Source organism: Parus major, chromosome 1, assembly GCF_001522545.3.
Source record: "Parus major isolate Abel chromosome 1, Parus_major1.1, whole genome shotgun sequence".
In the NCBI taxonomy this organism is placed as follows: domain Eukaryota; kingdom Metazoa; phylum Chordata; class Aves; order Passeriformes; family Paridae; genus Parus; species Parus major.
In genome coordinates, this window is record NC_031768.1 from 77176436 (window position 1) to 77197553 (window position 21118).

The window sequence follows — 21118 nt, forward strand, 5'->3', positions numbered from 1 at the left end:
CTGTATTATTTCCCTGTATGGCAAACTCAGGCACAAACAGTAGCAGGGGTGTTTTGGCCCTTTATAGCATATTTATATATGTCAATTTGCTTCACCAGGATATGCACACAGCAGCAACAGAGTGGTACAGATACATCTTATACATTCTGAAAAGTTCTCTCTCTGAGACAAGTCATGTAATCCCTGTGAGGAAACAAAGTCTTCAGCTGTTTGTCTCATTTTCTGACTTGCTCTACCATCTTCATGTACTTGAACTTGATAGCTTGTTTCCTGTTGATGGGTGTTAGACTCTTTACTGCAAGCATTATAGCTGAAGGCTTGGGTAGAAAAACTTAGAGATGCTTTATTTACTTTCCAAATTCGGTTTTGTAGATGACTATGGAGAGGAGGTCCTGAATGACCGCTTTCTGTCTGCACTCTGCTGCTGCACAAACTGGAGGAGTTCTTGGTTTCAAGACATCCTCTTGAGTTCTCTGAGAGATGGAAGCTTTAAAGGGAGATGGTATTGGATGCTTTGCACCCAACTGGCTGTTCTTGGGCCCCCTACTTGCAGTAGCTCTGTGGAGCCTTTGTTAGGCCATCCCCTCCAGTGGTCTTATGGCACTGCTTGGCATGAGAGTTCAGTGAGAGCCAAGGAGGTCTGTCTCACAAAGTCCTGCTGGTCAAACAGCTTCTTCCTGAGCAGGGCACTCCTCAAGACTTCCAGCAGGTGCAGAGCTTCATGTGAAGGCAAGATGCTGTGGTCAGGCACAGCTGTGTCCTCCCTTGGGTGCACTGATGTTATTGGAGGCTGTAGAAAACCCCTGAACCAAGCCCAGTGTTGCAATACAACATTGTTCAAAGTACAGTATTAAATCAGTGCTAGAAAGAGATTGTCATATGACCCCATTTTGAATTCTCGCATTTGGATTTCTTGGATTTTGAAGTGGTTCAGAAATTTGTAACTTGATTTATCTCTTTTTTTTCCCTAGGATATTCGAAACTTGCGGTTTGCTCATAAGCCTGAAGGGAGAACTAGACGATCCATATTTGAGAACCTAATGAAATATGCTTTTCCAGTTTCAAATAATCTGGTAAGTGTTTTCTCTTCAGCATTTGCCAACAGACACGGAGTAGCAGTAAACTGTTTTGTTCTATCCCGTCTACTTAATACAGTATTCACGTGGGGTGCATTTTCTTGAAGGATGTGAAGTGCTGGTTTTCAAATCTGTTTTAAACTTAATTCTGTAGGAGTTTAGATCATATAGGAAACAGAAAAAGTCTGTTACAGGGCCTTCCTTCATGCATGGGGAATGACTTACTGATAAAGCCTTGTGACAGAGGGAAAGTAGTCAAATCACAGTGACATCTGTCAGAGGTTTACAGCTAATGGTGACTGCACTGTCCCAAATCTGGAATGCAGCCCCCCTGTTCTCTAATGTTATGACACTGCAATTGTTGTTTCAAATGCTGGCTGAAAGGATCTGGTTGTTAATCTGTAAGAGTATTCTTGCCTAAGTAGTTTTTTCTTTTCTCTTTGATAAAAAACTCCTTTTGTCCATGAAGTGCTAGGTAGTAGGCAAGCAAGATCAGGGACATACTGGAAAGTATATTGCTGTACTAATTACCTGCTACAGTGAGAGTGTTAATCTTTTCTATAAAGCCTTGAAATAAAAGTGATGCAGTGGGGAAAAAGAAGGGTCAGTCATGAATTACTATTGGAGATATCAAACAGCCTGCAAATGGGCTCTGAGTGGGCTCTTAATGGTAATTTTCTTTCTTTCAGCCACTTTTTGCCTTTGAGTACAAAGAGGTTTTCCCAGAAAATGGATGGAAAGTGTATGACCCAATTTGGGAGTACAGAAGACAGGTGGGTATTGTGCAAGATCCCTCCTCATCCTCTACTCTTCAGGAACAAGGGTCTGTACAGTAATATAATTACAGGTTACATGGAACAGAGAATGATTCTGCTGACAAATGCCATGCAGGCTTAGTTAGGATGTTGATCTCCAGACTGCAGTGCTTGTTGACAGCAGTACAGCTTTAGAGATAGAGGCATCCACTGATGGACATTAGCTCAGGTGGCAGAGAGCTGACTTTAGGCTCTGGTAGAAAAAACTAATGCTCTGGCTTGGTGATCAGGTGCTGCTGGCAGTGAGGAATGGATGTTTCATGTACAGGTATCCCATTGTTGAATTTCACCCTTCAGTGCCTGCTTGTGTTAGTTTTAATTCTTTCCAAGTTCTCCTGTCTTAAACAGCAACTTGGGGGGAAAAAATTAAGTGTAGCATGCCTTCACTATCTTAGGTGTGGTTTCTCATCATAGGGATCAACCTAGAGAGAGAGTACTGTGATTTACCATAGTTTAGAACACACAGTTGTAGTGTGTACAGAGTAGACTGATCAAAGGTATTAATGATTATGAAGTGACAGGCTGTCGATTAGGAATACTGTGGTAAAAACTTGAGTAGTCCTCTCTGGAGTGAAAGATGGGAGAATTTTGATTTTCATGATGAAATCACACTATTATTTTATAATAAAATTCTCAAATAGAATAAGGAGCATTATTTGGCAGCAGGTTTGCCCTGGACATAAGCTTCTGTCTCTTCCAGATCCATCAGAGTAAAACCAATTTTCCGTTGTAAAATTAAGAAATTTTAAGCCATGCAATTTAAAGATTTATTTGGGTCTTTCTCATCAAATTAAACAAAACCAGACCTCTGACCCAGCCTAGTTGTTCGTCGATTCCTGGAACCCAAAACCTAAGGATTCAATTTTCTACCTCTAGTCTTCTTGCCTTCTAAATTGGTAATCTAGGCCTGTCATTAACAGATGGGAGAGAGCGCTTCACTGTTGGGGGTGATTTGTTCTCTCCTAAAATAGCTGCCTAAGATAGATCACTGGCTTCTAGGCTGCTAATGGGAAGTGAGATGTATCTTACTGTATCTTACTGTATGCTGACTTCATTGCAAAGAAGTGTATGTTTTGCAATGAGGTGCCACAATCTAAACTCCTGGCTGATACAAACTCTAATTGCTTGTAATCACTTTGTGTCTAAGGTCAACTTGACCATAAGATCAGATAATGCAGCAATTACTGCTTTGTTTTTTTACCTCCTTCTTGGTAGTTATTTTATTGGAAGATCTGCTTGTAGAAAGGGATTTGCAGTCCAAGCTATTTGAGAAAGATGCTTCTTTTTAGGGCTGAGAATTTTGGAGTAACAGCTAAAGAATACCTGTGCTATCAAAATAATCTCTACTGGAAAACACAGTATTCACTCAGCCAAGCATGTCAAAACAGGTGAAGTACAAAAGACATTTTTACAGCACCTGGAAGGAAGAAAGGGTGACCTTAGATAATTTCAATGTAGATTATTCCACTTTCTAAATCCTGGCATGTTGTTTTTTATGGTAGAAGCTTTTCTGTTCATACTAGTTTTTTACTGTGATTTGGTGCACCTTAAATTCGTCAGGAATTTGGTTACATGGTGAAAGAATACATGTGGTTGCATGCCTGTGATTTGCAGCTCTTTGTGGCCTTTCTGTAAAGCAAATGGGTGTAAAACATGACACAGCTGAGGGATTGCTGCAGTGTGTACTTGTGCTGTGGCCTGCTTTTGTGTTGTTTGTGAGTGAGAAGGACAAACTCGTCTGATGGCCTCTGTGTCAAGAAACCAAACTAATGTCCACGTGATGAAGCCCGCGGTCATTTCCTTACCTTGGTAGCTGCAAAAGCGAATCCAAACCAAGATTTTTTGCAGCCACAGCCTTTCTGAATTTTACCCGTGATAGGCCATGGTCACTACCATTCCAGATCACACAATCCATCTGTTCCAGTTCCTTATCTCCAAAAGTGACCAACACCAGCTGCTGAAGAAGAGGAAAACCATACTGCAGTAGATGTTTATGTTGTGATCTGGCCAGGAAGAGAATTTCATCCCTTCTGGTAGATTGATTTAGGTCCTGCAGGCTGATGCTTTATGTTCCCTCCAAAACTTTTAGGTATTTCAGTCTGTTTATTTAATTCCAGCATTTGTAACTATGGATCTTCAATTTATCTGTGTGAATGTCATAGCCTTTTTTCTTAATCCAACCAGGTTCTGCTAAAGCAATAACAAATACTACAGTAAATCAGGATTATGTCTTGAAATGGCAGCAGGGATTCGTTAACAGTGAAACAAAACTGGCATCATCAAATCAGATAATGGGATTACCTGTCTGACTCTATGAGTTGTGATCAGAAATAGAAAAGCAGGACATATGCACTGTCAGCAGGACCTTCTGGAATTGGTTTAAAAACTGTTAGAGAAGAGCTGGCCTAGGGTATCAGCAGCCCAGCAAGATGGCCAGGCATTAACTTTGTTTATCTTAGGCCAGGTCAGTCTTTTCCCTGTGGGAGCAGGGGCACCATGGAGAGGGGGAGTAGAGCAAAAGTAAACTCCAGCTACCAGACATCCAGAAAAGACTTTTAAACCAAGATCCATGGTAAGATCTATGCCCATACTGGTAGACATGGCAAGCGTGAGTGTGGTATTAATTATTTATTATATTTTTTATAATGATAAATAGGAGTATATTGAGATGATAGCAGTTGTAGCAATTAGGAAAGATGCTCAGTAAACTCCTAACTTCCCTGTTAGCATTCTTGGGAAGAATGGAAATATGTAACTTATTAAAAATCTGTGATTGTGTAAAACTATGGGGAGTAATAAACAACCTGTAGAGAACAAAAGGAACTCAGAGAGGTTTGAGATTTAGTTGGTAAATGGAATCACATGTGGCAAATGAAATTTAAAACTGAAATTGCTCCCTGATTTTTATTACACATGGGCTGGCACAATATAAAACGGAATTGTAAAGTGAATAAGACTCACTTGAAACCAAAAGTCCTTAAGATGCCTTTGGAGTAACTTAAAGCTTTATTTTCCTTAATAAGATAGGGAGCATTTGGAAAATATTACAAGAGGTTGTGAAGTTGTGTGATGTTTCCCTACAAAAGTAATTCTTGTCTAATATCCTTTGCTCTGGTCATATCTACCAGGGAGCCATCGTGTAGGGCTGTGGTTGCTTCTTTCAGAGAAAACATGTAGAAACTAATAACTCGGAAGAACTGACCTGTTTTGAGGATAAAAGAAGTGCCCAGCATTAGCATACAAGCAGAGTGGGAAAGGTAGAGTTGATAACATCATCCTCCAGAGAATTGTTGGGTGTATCTTAGGGGAGCAAAGTGAGGATTGAACTGTTAAATGTTGCATGGTTTAACTGAGGCCCTGCTTATGCTGGGTGTATCTCCACTGCATTACAGATCACAGCTCTGGTGCTGAGCGAGCACAGCCTGGGCTCAGTAAATGGCAGAGGGACCAGCTTGGCTCTGCAGCTCTGTCCTGGGTTGCCTGCTGCAGATCAAGGTGCACTTACATGTCTAATCTCAGAGTGCATCTGCTTGATCCCATAGAGAGGTGTGACTGCATGTAGGGAAATTTTCTTTTTTCCTATCAGTGAAGGATGCCCATGTGCTTAACCTTAACCGTGTGCTTTGCAAGGTGGTGGTGTCGGTGCTGTGCTGGTGCGGCATCAACAGTTTTTCCCTGCAAACAAAGAAACTCTGTCTTCTACAATGTTAAGCATAAATCACGTGATAACCAAACCCAAGTCATTACAGTAAGGCATGAATGTCTTTCTAGGGGGAAACCAAGTCCAGTTTGTGTGTGGAGAGGACACAAAGGCTATGTCTCTGTGGTTAGATGATACAGTTGTAAGGAGTGTTCCCAAGCACAGGGGCAAGTTTCAGGTATACCTAAATACTGTTACCATTCATCTTTTGAGTGAGTGTGTTTGAGCATCTTTAGCCTCTCACAGAGGTACTGTGATGCAAGTCAAGGATCACCAGTGGCAGTTTGGAAAAAATATCCTGTTTGGAGGATAAATGAGTTTATTAGTACAGATGTGAAATGCATTGGTTCAGTGGGGCTTAGTGAGAACAGTCATGGGTATATTTAATTTATGACTATACCTGTGGCTTTGCTGCTTTCCTCATTTTACCCTCAGGCAGCCACCAGAGATATGAATTCCCCTAGAATCAGTGGCTGCTAGCAGCATTAATTTATCTGAAGAAGACATACCTGTGCAGAAGTCTCTGGTCACTAATATGGCCATGCCATGTGCCCTGGCAGCTTCAGGATGATCGTAACCCTGCTTTTAGAGAAGCATGCCTGAGCTCCTCCTGCAGGTGCACAGGCAGGCAGCACAGAGAACCACTCCTTAGCCTGCAGAGGCTTTTTGAGTTACATCTGTAACAGTTTGGTTTCATTGTGGGCTTTGGGTGCTTACAATTTACCGGGAAGCAGTGAAACGCAGCTTAGATGAGGAAATACCAGTGTGCTTTATATCACGTTTAGCTTTTTCTATTGATTCCAGCTGGAGAAAGGGCAAATGTGAAGGAGCACGAATAAATGCAGAAGCTACACTGCATTATGGCAAACATCCAGGGAAGATGCAAATTCAGCTTCTCTTCTAGCCCACTTGGCTTATTTCTGTTTGTTTCCAGTCCTTAGAGAAAGTCACGATCCAAATCCAAAGCGTTCTGGGTGGTGCTGTGATTCAAGGCTTCTGGGCCAGGGAAAAGCAGACATTCTCCATGAGTCAAAAGAAATTTGAAGGCTGACACACAGCATCTTTTCTTTCTTTGGGGGCTTGTCATGGATTTTTCTGGTCTGGTCTATTGCAGAGGAAAGATTTCTTTCAAATTTGTTAGTGTGGCAGCTGAAAGACTTAGAGCTTTGGAGAGCTTTAGAGAACTTAGAGCTCAGTTCTGGCCCAGGCAGTGTGTTCTGAAGCCACACTGTTTGTGTCACCAATTGTGTCCCAGCACTGTGAAGAGGGTGCTTTGCAGTGCCCACTCCTTGGTGTTCTCCATGAGCATTGGTAGAGTTGCTGGGTAAAATGAGAAGGAGCCTTTCTTCCATGTAGCTGCTTGCTAGCTCCCATTTCTCTTGCCAAGACTGTGCTGACAGCTGAATTTTCATTCAGATTTTGGGGAGGTGAAATTTTCAGGAATTGCTTATGGAGCAATTGCATGTGCTTATTAGGACAGGACTGAGAACTAATTTGCCATTAGTCCACTTCCAGGCACTAAACACATTGGTCACTGGCAAGAGTCTAGCTATTCCCTGGCTGGCAGCAGAGCTGGTGGGCCCAGCAGATTCCATCCTTGCTGTGTACAGCAGGTAGACCTCTGAGCATGTTTTCCCCATCAGTGAGCTTGAACTGTGAGTACACACTGCTTGATGTCTGGTTCTGCCAATTCTTCGGCTTCAGATAGTGCCAAAAATAGCTTTCCTTCAGGCTTTTGGGGTGATCCTTGTAATATTTCCTTCCCAGGGAGAGCTGAAGGACAGCAGTGGTTCACAAAGCAGGGTGTGTGACTGATATTAGACAGAAGGTCTGGCCTCCCCTCAGATTTCTAACCATGACCCCTTTTGACAGCCTGACTCACCACTGGGATGGGGAAGCGGCTGCAGTGTGTGTGGGTCAGCTGTAATTATCACAGCTCGTCTGACTCGTGTTGGATGTGTCGTTTATTTCCTGTGGGAGCCGCGACAGTGGCAATCAGTGTCCCACCACCCTCCTTGAAAATGAAGCAGTGTTTATTAGAACAGAGAAGTGTATTGTGTAAAGAGTTGATGTTCCCCTAAAACACACTCGGTGTTTCACAGCCTGGCCATGTTTGCTGCAGCAGATGTGTTTTCCCCACAGAGATGCTTTGTGTCAGTGCTCACCCCTCCTGCAGCAGGGGTCTGTTTAAATTTCTCCTTGCAGGCAGCTGCATCAGCCACTCCCTGTTGGTCTGTTCTCTCCCAGCATGAGCCAAACCACATCTGCAGGTTGTCAGGGTCATCCCCATTGTGCTTCAGGTGTTACTTGGAGATGGTTGTCTAGGAAGCTGTTGAGTGGCTTCCCCATCACAGCATGCTGAGCTCTATGGTCATGTGTATGATGTGTGGAGATTCCCTGCTCTCCCAGCCTAAGTCCTTAGTACAACCAGAGAGCTTAGTGTGATGGAAACAAGGGAGTTACTCATCACACACAGTCATGGAAGCAGAGACATACAATTGTTAAATTTTTGGTGTCTTTAGAGGTTTGTACAGTTGTCCCACAAACACTGAACTAAGCCCAAATTAGACTGATTATTTGGGATGTTTTACTGCCTGTTTTCCCTTCTCCCCCTCCCCTCTATTCTATCTGATAACTCCACTTTGTAGCCCCAGTTTTCACCCAACACATTTGAGCTAAGTGCCATGAGGGGAGTGAGTTGGTCACTCATTCTCTCCTGCTCCTGGCTCTCTGTAAGCCCACGATGAGATCAGGAGGTATCTTAAAGATGGGCTCAGGGGGACCACCTGTGTTGCTACGTCTGTAGCCTCCACAGTTACTTTGCTGTAGGTGACCCTGCCTGAAGCCCAGTTTCCCTGCTCTTCAGTGACTTCAGCAAAACATCCACCTCTCTGGGGAGACACATGAAATGCAAGTTACCAAGATAATGCCTTCCCAGGTGCCAGCCCTAAATGTCTTTCATTAACAAAAGTTGCCTTGAATTTCAGGTCTGGGGATTTGTCTTGTGCTGGGGTCTCAGAGCAACTCATTTGCTAACCTGCAGTTTCCTCTTTAGGGAATTCCCAATGAAAGCTGGAGGCTGACCAAGATTAACGAGCGCTATGAGCTGTGTGATACATACCCTGCCATTCTAGCTGTGCCTGTAAACATTCCTGATGAGGAGTTAAAGAGAGTGGCATCCTTCAGATCCAGAGGACGCATACCAGTGAGTGGGACAGAAGAAGCCACTTTGATGTGGTTTTGTTGCACATACCTTTGGGCAATAAGTAATACCAAAATCAGGCTGAGTGGATTCCTGGGAGCAAATATATGGTCAGCAGATAATAAAAGTGACAACAACATGTTTGAGGACATAGAAAACAGTATCTGCTGAAACAACTGTTGTGAAAGAGATGTAGACTAAACCAAAACTAGAAGATAAGATAATTTAGTACAATTCAGACCAAATCTCAATTCAGTTCCCGGGAAACACAAGGCAGCCCTGTTTGGCTGTTTACAGTTGTCTGGCCTACTCTGACTTTCAGAACAGAGAAATATATAGTGATAGTCTTGATGACAGCACTTATTTAATGAAATTAAGACAAAGCACATTGTTATGATGATTATTTAAGGGGTAACTGGAAAGGTTCTGGTTTATTCCTCAGGTCTATAGAAAATTCAATCTGTTCCTAAAATGCTTTTACATGGTGTAAGATAAATAAGGCATGGCCCACATACTGACTCACACAACAGCCAGAAAAACAATCTGCATCATATTTAAAAGTCAGACTTAAACAATTTGATCACCTTTTGTTTGCTCAAACTTTGGGAATGCCACCAGAATGAATAAGGACAAAAGAGTTCTTTCTTTCATTCAGTTGTGATTTAATAGTATCCAGCCTTCTGGAACCCACTGATACAGGATTCCAGAGCAAGCCATTACAGGTAGTTCACTTCACTGGTTTGATGAATCCCATTTTTCCTTTGTTTATTTCCCATTTGTTTCCAAAGGTCTTGTCCTGGATTCACCCGGAAAGTCAAGCAACAATCACTCGCTGTAGCCAGCCCATGGTGGGAGTGAGTGGCAAGCGGAGCAAGGAAGATGAAAAGTACCTTCAAGCCATCATGGATTCTAATGCCCAGTCCCATAAAATCTTCATATTTGATGCAAGGCCTAGTGTGAATGCTGTAGCAAATAAGGTTGGGTACTTTTTTCTCTGTCTAAAACTGGAAAGTAATAATTTAGAGCACATTTCCTACCACCATTTCATATTATTCTTAAGGATCACAAAAGGGTTTTCCACTGCAGAAGAAGTCTGCATGCAATGAAATTATTCTCTAGATAGACTTAAACCTGTGCTGGTAGCTGTAAGATGTCAGTGTGACTGCTAAAGTTCCATTATAGTAATTTACAATGGGAAATGAGATTGGAAGTGGGATAAAAAAATTAAAGTAGTACTGAGGTCAGACTCTAGCACCCTGGACCTTGTGTATTACCATTTTTCAATTCACATGGTTGAAAGACTGCTTCCTCTAAGAGGGCTCAGAGCCCTGTGAAACCTGACCTTAAATGTTTCCAAGAATGTGGCATCTAGCACTGCTCTGGAAAACCTGCTCCAGTGTTTTACCACCCTCATTGTGAAAAATCTCTTTTTCTAGTCTGAACCTACCCTCTATTACTTCCAAACCATTATCCCTTGTCCTGTCACAACAGGCCCAACTAAAATATCTGTCCCCATCTTTCTTATAAGCCTCCTTTAAGTACTGGAAGGTTGCTATAAGGTCTCTCCAGGTCCTTCCCTTCTCAGCCTTTCCTTACAGGAGAGGTGCTCCAGACATGGTATCCCATCTTTCAGCAGTGTCAGCTGTACCACTCAGCTTGGTGTCATCTGCACACCTGATGAGGGTTCACTTGATCCCTCTGTTTGTGTCACCAATGAAGACATTAAATAGCACTAGTCCCAATATGGACTCCTCAGGGACACCACTTGTCACTGCCTGGACACTGAGCAATTGGCTGCTATCCTCTGTCTGTGACTGTCCAACTTCTGTCCATCCAACTGTCTGCCCATCATCTCCAGTCTAGAGAGAAGGATGTTGTGGGGATCTGTGTCAAAGGCTTTGCAGGAGTCTAGGTAGATGACACCCATAGCCCTTCCCTTGTCTGCTATTGTAGTCTCTCCATCCTAGAAGGCCACTGGGCTGCTCAGGTAGGATTTGCCCTTGGTGAAGCCCTAGTGGCTATCCTGAATCACCTCCCTGTCCTCCATGTGCCCTAGCACATCTTCTAGAAGGATCTGTTCCATGATCCTGCCATGCACAGATGTGAGGCTGACAGGTCAGTAGTTCCCAGGGTCCATCAGTCTACCCTTCTAAAAATTGTGTTCCATGCCATCACTTCAAGCTTTTTTTAATGGTGGAGCTGCTTTGTTGCAGTAACGATTTTTTTTTTATTATTTTCTTTTTAAATCTGTCTTTCCCACTACTTAGGAAAGGCAATTAGTGTGTGGGTTATCCTCCTCTGTAATAGTATGGTAAATTTTTAAATGATAGATTAGCGAATGTAATGAGTTAACAGCTTGAATGGGGATAAATGATAATTACAGAGGGAAAAAATGCTTGTAATGTGATATTCTTTGGTAAAAATTATAGCATTCATATATGCAGAAGAGACACAAAGTGTGTGCCTGTACATGTTTGCTCCCAGCTGTAAGATAAAGCCAATGGGTTTTCCCTGCTTTAGATAGCCCAGCCACTGTGATATTTTGTCAGCTGCTACTTTCTCAGGACAAATGACTGGGATAAAGTACAAAATATGGTTTTGCTTAATGATTTGTATGTGAATTTTGTTCTTCAGGCTAAAGGAGGGGGCTATGAGAGCGAGGATGCCTACCAGAATGCAGAATTAGTGTTCCTGGATATTCACAATATTCATGTTATGAGAGAGTCGCTGAGAAAACTGAAAGAAATTGTGTATCCCAATATCGAGGAGACTCACTGGCTGTCTAATTTAGAGTCAACTCACTGGCTAGAGCATATCAAGGTATGCATGTCTGCATGTGCATGCACACTGCATGTGGCTGAGCAACCACAAGTCCTTACCAGTCTGGGGAAGATTATCAAAGCTAACTCCAGGATTCTCAATTCCTTGTAAATTTGAAGACTTAGAATTTGTTTTCCATTTATAAGTGATTAAAACCATATTTTTTTGGAGTGAGGAATCTTAAGGAGATGAGAAGAGGGAGAAGAGAGGGGGCTGAGATACTAAAATATGGTGTTTTGGAAGTGAGGGATGTTCCTGGGTGATGTGTAGCTCTGAAAGCTCTGCTTAGAGCTCAGGAGTCACAGAGTTTCCAAGTTCTTGACTCCACTCCTTGACATCCTGACATTATTGCTCGTCCAGACGAGCAAACACTGGGAGTTTGGGGCCCTCTCAGCCTTTCAGGAGTCCAAGCAGAGTCAGAATAAGAAGGCAGAATGTTTTGGCTTCTCAAGATACTGGTTTTCAGATAATGTTCTTTCTGTTCTAAAAATGCCCAGCTTAGATTGTTACTCTGCTTATGCAGACAGGGGCAGATCTGCTCCTGGGGCAGGTGCAGGGTGATGGCCATTCCTATCAGACACAAAATGCTCCTGCATGTAAATCTTGACTTGTCCAAGGGCTGAGCTTTATGCAAGGGCTCTTCTAGAGTTGTGCCTACACTACAGTTTAGATGTGTCGTCATCTTGCTGGAACAAAAAATGTGTTCACCAGTTCGCTGTCCTAGTTATAAAGTAGTTGGAACTGATTTACCATTCTCCTTGAGGCAAGCAGAGCCCTTGGTTTGTCCTGTGCTGTCACTAGCCATTTTTCATTTATAGTTTCTCTTCCAAAGAGATTTTGTAATTTGTTTTTTCCCTTGTCCTAGCTCATTCTTGCTGGAGCCCTTCGGATTGCTGACAAAGTGGAATCGGGGAAGACGTCTGTGGTTGTACACTGCAGTGATGGCTGGGACCGGACAGCCCAGCTCACCTCTCTCGCCCTGCTCATGTTGGATGGCTACTACCGAACAATCAGGGGCTTTGAAGTGCTTGTGGAGAAGGAGTGGCTGAGCTTTGGCCACAGATTTCAGCTGGTGAGTCACTAGCCCATGGAAGGCACTGAACAGCAAGTTATTGTCCCTCTTGAGGGATTTCAGAGGAGTTTAACATTTCCTGTGAGAAGTTTCCTGGCTGAACTCACAGAAGAGAAGTGAATGCTGATGTTATTGTTTTCTCCCTATAGTTCTGTTAATCTCTTAACTTCCTTGGGGCTGTATTGATTAGTTACAATGAACAGGTGGTATTTGAATGTCTCAGGTGTCTGACTCTTAATGCCATGTTCCCATGTTTAGTCTTAAACTAGCAGTGTGCTTTGGGTTCAGTGCTGGCATTTCTTCTGGGAGCAGGCAGAGACCACTGGGGTATTTTTTGTCTTTCTTTCCAGTTCAGTCCATTTTATCAGACTGCATGGGCACCATCATCTAAGAAATGCTTTGGTATTGAAGAGGCTGGGGAATTTGTTTATAGCCTTGACCTCACATTTTCTTCAGGCACAACACTTTATTTTTGGAGAGACTTCTAATTATTTAGGTGAAAGAGGAGCAGTTTGAGCCTGGACCGAGAGTAGTTTGTGGCTGTGCCCTTGCAGTTGGCAGAGAGGCAGCTTTGTGGGCATGTGACACAGCAGTTTGTTATGGTTTGCACTGATGGGAATTGAGAGAGCCTTTCAGTCATATCCTTTCAGTCTTTGTTCCTATTGTGTTTTGCTCATCACTGTTCTCTAGTGGTTGTTAATTTTGCAAGGGCTAGAACAAGGTCTGTGTACAGCACTTGCAGTGGTGGGCTGCACTGTCAAATGCTCTGAGGAAGGTGGGGAAACTGAAGCACTAAAGCAACTAAAGTTCTGCTGCAGCAAAACTTGTTACCTGGTGTTTGAACAACGAGTGTTTTAGCTACTTCACTGTCTAGACATGGAAGATACTGACAGCGATTTCCTTTGGTGAGGGGAGAACAGTATTAGGGATCTCTGTTACTTATTCCTGTTCTATCTTTGTGCAGTACTTGGGGCTCCTGGATAATATATAACCATTAATGAACTCTGCTAGTTCTCAGGAGTCGTGCCTCACATGTGTTGGCCACACAGCACGGTCAGGGTTGGAGGCCTGCTTCTGAGAATACTGTCATTGCTGCCTCTCTGGAGGTGGCAGGAGATGGGCTGTGCTGGTGTTTGTACAACTCTTGGAAGCCGCGAGGTGTTGCGTGACGGTTATCGCCGCATGCCGTGCCTGTAGGTAGTGTTTGCATCTAGCACCCTCTACTACTGAAGTAGCCAGGACAACAGCTGCAGCTGAAGCAAAAAGCCTTCTCATTTTTCTTCCTTCTGAACTTTAGCTATTAACTGAAATCAGTGCCAGAATAGCATCTGGAGCCTCTACTCAAACAACTCTTGTTTTAACTTAGCATGAAAATATCCCCATAAAGAATTTTCACTTCAAAGACAGAGAGTAGCTGTCCTTTACTCCTTTACCCACTGATACGGACAAAGCAATATCAGGACTCATTTGAAGTTTTTTAAAGCCATTGGTAAAGGTTTAGGTGACTGAGAGCAGACCCCAGCAGTTTCCCCATGAAGCCCTGTGTGACTCGTGTTCTTTGTCCTGCTGTTTCAGAGAGTTGGCCACGGGGACAAGAATCACGCGGATGCGGATCGCTCTCCCGTCTTCCTGCAGTTCATCGACTGCGTCTGGCAAATGACAAGACAGGTAAACTGCTGGGTGGCACCCTTGGCCACACAGCCAGTGCACCGAGACATGGCACAGTGTCTACACACAGGAATGATTTCCAAGCTGACCTGTGCAGGCTCTCCCTCCTGGGCTTGTATTCTTGCTTTGATTCTGGCAGCAGGCTTTTTGGGAGTCTCTTTAGCAAAGAGCCCAAAAGCACTAATGTAAGCCCCTTGCATGGTAGGTGCAACAGATCCCTGTTGCCTCTGCTCAAGCTGATCCTGTAACCTGCTCCTTTTTAACTTCTTCTGAAGGCAAATGTACTGTTCCCTGTTCATTATGTGAGGTACAGAGCTGAGTGCCTCACTTCAGACCAGGCATGGCAGAGGTACAGTCCAGAAGAGATCCCCTGTGTCTGGGAGGTTTTCCCCAGGCACATGGAACCTGGAAGGTTTTTTGTATCTCGTGTGACACCAAAGTCAGCTGTGGTGAGGCAGTTCACTGCAAAAAAGCTGGAAGAGAAGGATGCCACTATATACGACACTGTACCACATCCCTGCATAGAGAAGAGGAGGTTTTACCATCATCAAAAGTCACTTTCACTGTGGTCTCCTTGGATTGCTCCTACAGCTGGGCATCCTGACTTGCAGCTGGTGAGACCAGATGTAACAACTGGGGAAGCCTGGGAAGAGGAAGGTGGTTGTGAGGGAGGAAGGCCTCCTGCTCTCCTCTCCATCACCCCTGCATGTCTTTGCAGTTCACTGCATTTATTCTTATTGACCCTCTGTGGGCTTCAGTTGTCCCTGTCTCAGGTCAGGTTGTTTCTGCACAGAACTCAGCAGCAAACATGGCCTGTGCCCATAGACCTTTTGCTCCTGCTGACCTCTGTCACAAGGTGCCTCTGCTGTTCCCTTGGGGATGTGCTGTGTTAGGCATCCAGGTTTTTTTCTATTTGGCCCTGGGAATTTTCCACTTTTTGAATGTATTTATTTCACATGTGCCTTTTGTTCACAGTCCAGTTCCATGGCTTGTCATGAGGGGCAGGCATAGCAGAGCAAGCTTCAGTTTGAAGCAGCACTGAGTGTCTATAAACATAGTGCGCTAACCCCTCAGACCTCTGGCTTTTGCTCAAAATTCCGCTCTGCACATGCAAAGCAGCTTTCCAAGAGAGAAACTCTTGCTCCTGGAAGGAGCAAGTATGACCCTGAATATCCAGCCATGCAGGGAACAGGGACAGTTCTTGTTCTACAAGTCAAGAGGCCAACTCCTTACCAAGACCACAGCATGGGAGAAAGTTTATTTTCCTGTTTTAAAATCCCAATCTAATTTTCTATTTCTGTCTAAAGTTTCCTACAGCATTTGAGTTCAATGAGTACTTCCTGATCACCATCCTGGATCACCTGTACAGCTGTTTGTTTGGGACCTTCCTGTGCAGCAGTGAGCAGCAGAGAATGAAGGAGGTAAGACAGCCTTCTCTCTAAAGTAGAAGCCTGTTCCTGACTGCTTTAGCTGGTCAGATACTGCTACAGAAGCTGGCTCCTCACTCAGAGATAGTTATAGATGTGAGTCTTGGAAATGCTGAGCCCCCTTCTCAACAGTTGGGACTTGGGAGATTTTCCTTTTTTGCATAAACTGCTATTTATGGAAACTGGAGGTTTCATGTTTCAGAGCAACACCATCTCCCTTCTGGACACTCTGGCTACTTTCAGCTAGTCAGTAGTGGTTGAATGGCTCCTGGTGTCTCCCAGGTAGTGGAAACACAGTTTTGCTTTGAATTCCAGTTTACTGTAACCATCTCTGTGGGAACTGGTACTTTTTTGTGCCCTTTCTTTGAAGTGGTCCCTTTAGGGTGCTTTTAACTACCCCATGTGTGCTGTCACTCTGCACACACAGGTTAGAGCGAGTAACTGGTCTTTATGTGTGTTCTTGCTGTGCTTGCATCTTCCTGGGAGAGGACAACTCTCCTACTATGATTAAGGATGTGCCTCTCTATCCTGCCACAAGCCAGCTCTGCCCTGCTGTCTGGACAAGGTTTGTTTGCCCAGGGAGGAGTGTAGAGATGTGTACATCCAGACCCAGTCTGGAATTAGAAGGAAAACTGTGGCACTCATTCTGTCTCACCTATCTGATGATGAAGCATTCTGTCACCAAAGGCTGCAGCCTCACAGCACAGAGGTACACAAGGGCAGTGCTGTGTGGACCTGATGTGATTACATTTGCTAGAACATCAGTTAAAAATAGTTATAAGAACTAGCTGGAGGATATAAGTGATAGCATTTTACTATAGTGAAATCAGTGTCCCTGTTTCTCTAGAGTCCACAGTGACATATATTTGTCACTGAGTGACAATAATTGTCATTTCCAGGGAAGAAAACCTGCATGCTGTTTGCATGTGGGTTTGTTTTTTTTTTAAAGGCCTCAGCCTAGTGAAGTACTTAATCTAGAAAGTACTTCAGCACTGGTTTCAGTGGGAGTATTCACAGGCATAATTATTCCACTAGATCAGGGCCTAAGTCAAATGTTTTCTTTTCTTCCTTTGCAATTAAATACTCCAGCAAGTCCTCCAGGAGCACTTCAGAGAAGTGAAGTTTAACTGAAGCACTGGGAGTTCATATGCCAGTGTCCCCTCACTGTAGCAGTGGTGATTCCTGGTCTGTGTTGACAGCTGGGTGGGCCAGAGGGATTGTTCCATGCCAGGGCATGTGTGCCTGCCTGCATCCATGTGCACTGAGTACAATAACCACATCAAAAGAACAGTTTTGGGGGGTTTTTTTAAGCTACAAAAAACAACCAGCTCCATTATTAATCACAGGCATGTGTCTGTGCTGCTAGAGTTTGTAGATAGCTGGGATTCGTATGGCAAATAAAGCCTCCTCCACCCCTTCCCTTACAGAGCCTTCCAAAAAAGACTGTATCACTTTGGTCTTACATCAACAGCCAACTGGAAGACTTTACTAACCCCTTGTACGTGAGCTACTCCAACCACGTCCTGTATCCCGTGGCCAGCATGCGCCACCTCGAGCTGTGGGTTGGCTACTACATCCGCTGGAACCCCAGGATGAAGCCTCAGGTATGCCTCTTCCTACTCCTGCTTCCCTCTCTGCCAGTACCAGTACTGTTACTCCAGAGGTCAAGACCTTTAGGTAATGCACAAGCTTATGCTGCCACTGCTTAAATCTGAAAACAAACGCCTCAATTCAAATGGCAGCAAGAGCAAGCACCACCTAAAGCTGCCTAGTGCAGGTGCCCAGCTGGACATCACCACCTTGTGAAATCTGCAGGAGCTGAGGATTCTCAGCAATCTGGGAAATTTCTCACTTAGAATGTGGGAAAAAATGATCTGAATTCTCTTTACAAATGATCTTAAAACCCCTAAGACTTCTCTAGATGTGGGGTTCTAGAATAGGAATCTTGGGCCTGTATTTAAATTACTGGTGATGGGAACCTGCTACTTCTTTTGGCTGCCTGAGGCAGAGGAGTCTGACCCTAGCCAGCAGGGAAGCTGGCTTGCCCAGGGCAGGCACCTGAGACAAGCAGTCTGAGCATGACCCTGAACACTGACATCACTTTTTAGTAGGGACAAAAATTCCCAATTGCCTCAGTGCCTGTCTGCAGGTAACAGTTTTGCAGATCTGCGGCGTTAGAGACAGGAACAAACACTTGGCAGTACTGACTGTTAAACAGTCAGAACTATGGGAAAATATTTAGAAAAATCTGGCTGGGCTTTTTTCCTCCCAAGCCCCTGAAATTATGTCTAGGCTGAGATACCATGGCCAGTATCCCCCAGAAATGTCAGAGTTTGGCAACTGCTGTCTTTCAAAACAGACTTTGTTTAGCCACCATTGCACTGTGCATGTTGGATCCAAGTGAGCAGCCCAGAGCCAGAGCAACCACTCGGGTACCTGTGGGCTGGAGACTGATGGCACTCAGCCACCTCCTTCCCTCATAGCTGTCTGTAAGGTCAGCAACAGTATGGTGCTTCAGGCTTCCACTTCCATGCTGCCCCCCAGTGCTCAGCTACACATTTCCTTGCAGGAACCTGTTCACAATCGCTACAAGGAGCTTCTGGCCAAGCGGGCTGAGCTGCAGAAGAAGGTGGAGGAGCTGCAGAGAGAAATCACCAACCGTTCCACCTCATCCTCGGAGCGAGCCGGCTCTCCCGCACAGTGCGTCGCGCCCGTACAGACAGTTGTATAATACAGACTTGTTTTTTTGCTGACTACCTTCCCAGAACCATGGGAGGCAACTTTTCTGAAACCTCCTGGATTTCCAGCATGGTGCCTGGGAGATGCCAACCTATTTATTTATTTCTCTCCAGGGTAATTTATTAGTACTGTAGCACTAGAGAAAGCTTAAAGCAAAAACCAACACAGACAAGGCCCCCTATGCAATTACCCTTCTCAGTGGCTAGCTTATAATACAAGCCAGTCACACTTACCATCTGTAAGAAGCCTGGAGCTTGCTCTTTGTTCACTGATGTGCTGGAAATCACTTGGCTTGAAAGAGTCTGTGCACAAGCATGAAGTACCCTGGGGGAAAAACATCTGCTCAGAAGTTTGAAAGGCCAAACCTGACTTTGTATTGGAGCCTCAGATGCGGCTGTGCCATCCACGCCCTCCTGCACGGCAGAGTGAATGAGGGCATTTGCCAGCACACCTGGAAACAAGCAACAGCAGTGTCTGAAACAAGTCATTCCCTTCACCACAACCTAGATCATAGGAAGCCATGTAAACAATGCCTTATTTAAAGAAAGGGCAGCTTCTCCCAATAAAACACTGCAGAAGAGGAACAACAATACAGGACTTGACTTTGTAGGACAACGTTTACTTCCATCTCTGCAACTTTAGAATCTCACTTACGGTTTACAGTGGGTGTGCCAGGATGCAACTTAAGCACCTTTATTTCAGAGGGGGGAGCAGAGTGTGCCTCCCCTGGGCTTTCCATAGCCCCTCTGGCCTCCAGTGCCTCATAGTCATCAGGGCAAAAGGTAGTGGAATACCAAGGGGCACGTGTGAACTGCTGGGATCAGCCATTACATTTTGCTTGGGTAAGCATAATTAGCAATTTTAATGCTTCTGTGCAGGGTTATAGTGGTGTACTTATGGTATTTCAGCTTTCTGCTAACTAATGGAAGCAACTGTGCATCAACCAAAGACGCCTTTCTGCCTGCATTGCAACTGCTGCTTTAGGTTTTTCTGGCAGACTGAACAGCTTAGCCATTTTCTACACCCTACCTTTTTCCTCATAGTCTGCTTCAAGAACTGTGTCACTCAAACTCAAGCTGAAATTCAATTTTAATACAAAAATTTACTGTAGGAGATACACACTTGGTGAAACCATGACTGCCCCCCTGCTCTTCCAAACAGGTAAGCACAGGGTTGCCGAGGAGGGGTCTTAAGAGCAAAGGTAGGAAATGTGCAAGGTCTTCAGGCTGCTTCTCCACCTCTCTGCTGAGGAGAAGGGGTGCTGCTTGGTGTGGGTTCCTGTGTTGCTCTTTTAGGACCAGATCCCAGACTGCAGTCACCTGTTTAATATACCTGTCAGCTGCTATTCCTCTAGAGAAGGATTTTTGGAGGGAGCATAAGAGTAGACCCATTTCCACCTAAGAAACAGCCTTTCAAAAGCCACATTCCTTCCAAGGCAGTTAGCAGTCATTTCCTCCTGCAGTCTCCACTTCTGCCTGCTCTACTGATGCAATCACCACACTGTGCTTACAGAGAAATCCACAGCCACCTTCCAACAGGATGAGTAACAGGCTACACAGGATCACCACTTTGGTATAGGGTGGCCTGACACATTATGGCTCAATAGTGCAAAGAATCCACACAAAATACTTTCTAAGGACTTGGATTTGCTTTGAGGTTAAAGGGCAGGTCTGCTCTTACGTACAATCGCTATAAGATGGTTTAAAGCATTATTCTGTATTAGCAAACTGACTGTGTGTGTATATTTTGCTTCTTGATGAAGGCTGTTTGGTTTCCTTAACACTAATAAAAACAGATAAATTGATGAAGTTCCTGTACTCTTATTTTCAACTATGTGGTTTTCCAAAGTGCTTGCAGGACATGCAGACATTAAATAAATAGCACTGCAAGTTCAGTGTGTGAAATCCAAATCTCTCTCATTCTTCTGCAGAGGGCCTTTCAAGTTGCTAATGTTGAAACTCTGAAGTCTAGAATGACAGAAAATGAAGATTCATCTTTGGACAAGTTTCATTTCTCCTGTACAGACCAGTATTAATACAGATACAGTGCTTAGCTGCTCAGTATTATAAAAACAGAATCACAGAATGGTTTGAGCTGGAAGGGAGCTGTAAGGATCATCCAGTTCCAACCCCCCGTCATTGGCAGGGACACCTTTCACTGGATCAGGTTGCTCAAAGCCCCATTGAAGCTGGCCTTGAACACTTCCAGGGGTGGGGCATCCTGAGCTTCTCTGGGAAAGCTGTACCAGTGTCTCACCACCCTCACAGTAAAGAATTTCTTCCTGATAGCTAATTTAAACCTGCCCTCTCCCTTGTCATATCACTACATGACCTCTCCAGCTCTCTTATTAACCGTTTTAGGTGCTAGAAGGTCACCCCAGAGCCTCATCCTCTCCATGCTAAACAACTCTCATAGAAGCTGTCTAATGCACTGTGAAGTGCAGTTTTTTTTTTTAAATTGTGAAAGTATTTTGTTCAGAGTATTCTGAAATATGTTCATGACTAAAACAGACTTCCACAATTTCTGCACCTTACAGTGCATTGGCAACACAGTAACTTCTCTGTAAAAGAAAGACATTTTTGCATATAACTTATGCCTA

General features: G+C 44.1%; 1 protein-coding gene across 5 annotated transcripts in view; it reads left to right on the forward strand.

Annotated features, from left to right (window-relative positions):
* The window catches only part of MTMR2 (myotubularin related protein 2), a 62493-nt gene extending 42166 nt beyond the window's left edge, over window positions 1-20327 (forward strand). For all 5 annotated transcript variants that reach the window (XM_015625208.3, XM_015625218.3, XM_015625238.3 and 2 more), the window contains 10 exons: window positions 972-1073; window positions 1766-1849; window positions 8647-8796; window positions 9582-9770; window positions 11428-11613; window positions 12479-12685; window positions 14261-14353; window positions 15661-15774; window positions 17208-17384; window positions 18350-20327. In XM_015625208.3, coding sequence (XP_015480694.2) covers window positions 972-1073; window positions 1766-1849; window positions 8647-8796; window positions 9582-9770; window positions 11428-11613; window positions 12479-12685; window positions 14261-14353; window positions 15661-15774; window positions 17208-17384; window positions 18350-18511 — 1464 coding nt within the window. In that variant the 3' untranslated portion in view covers window positions 18512-20327. The remainder of the gene's footprint in view (window positions 1-971; window positions 1074-1765; window positions 1850-8646; window positions 8797-9581; window positions 9771-11427; window positions 11614-12478; window positions 12686-14260; window positions 14354-15660; window positions 15775-17207; window positions 17385-18349) is intronic.
* Window positions 20328-21118: the final 791 nt, after the last annotated feature.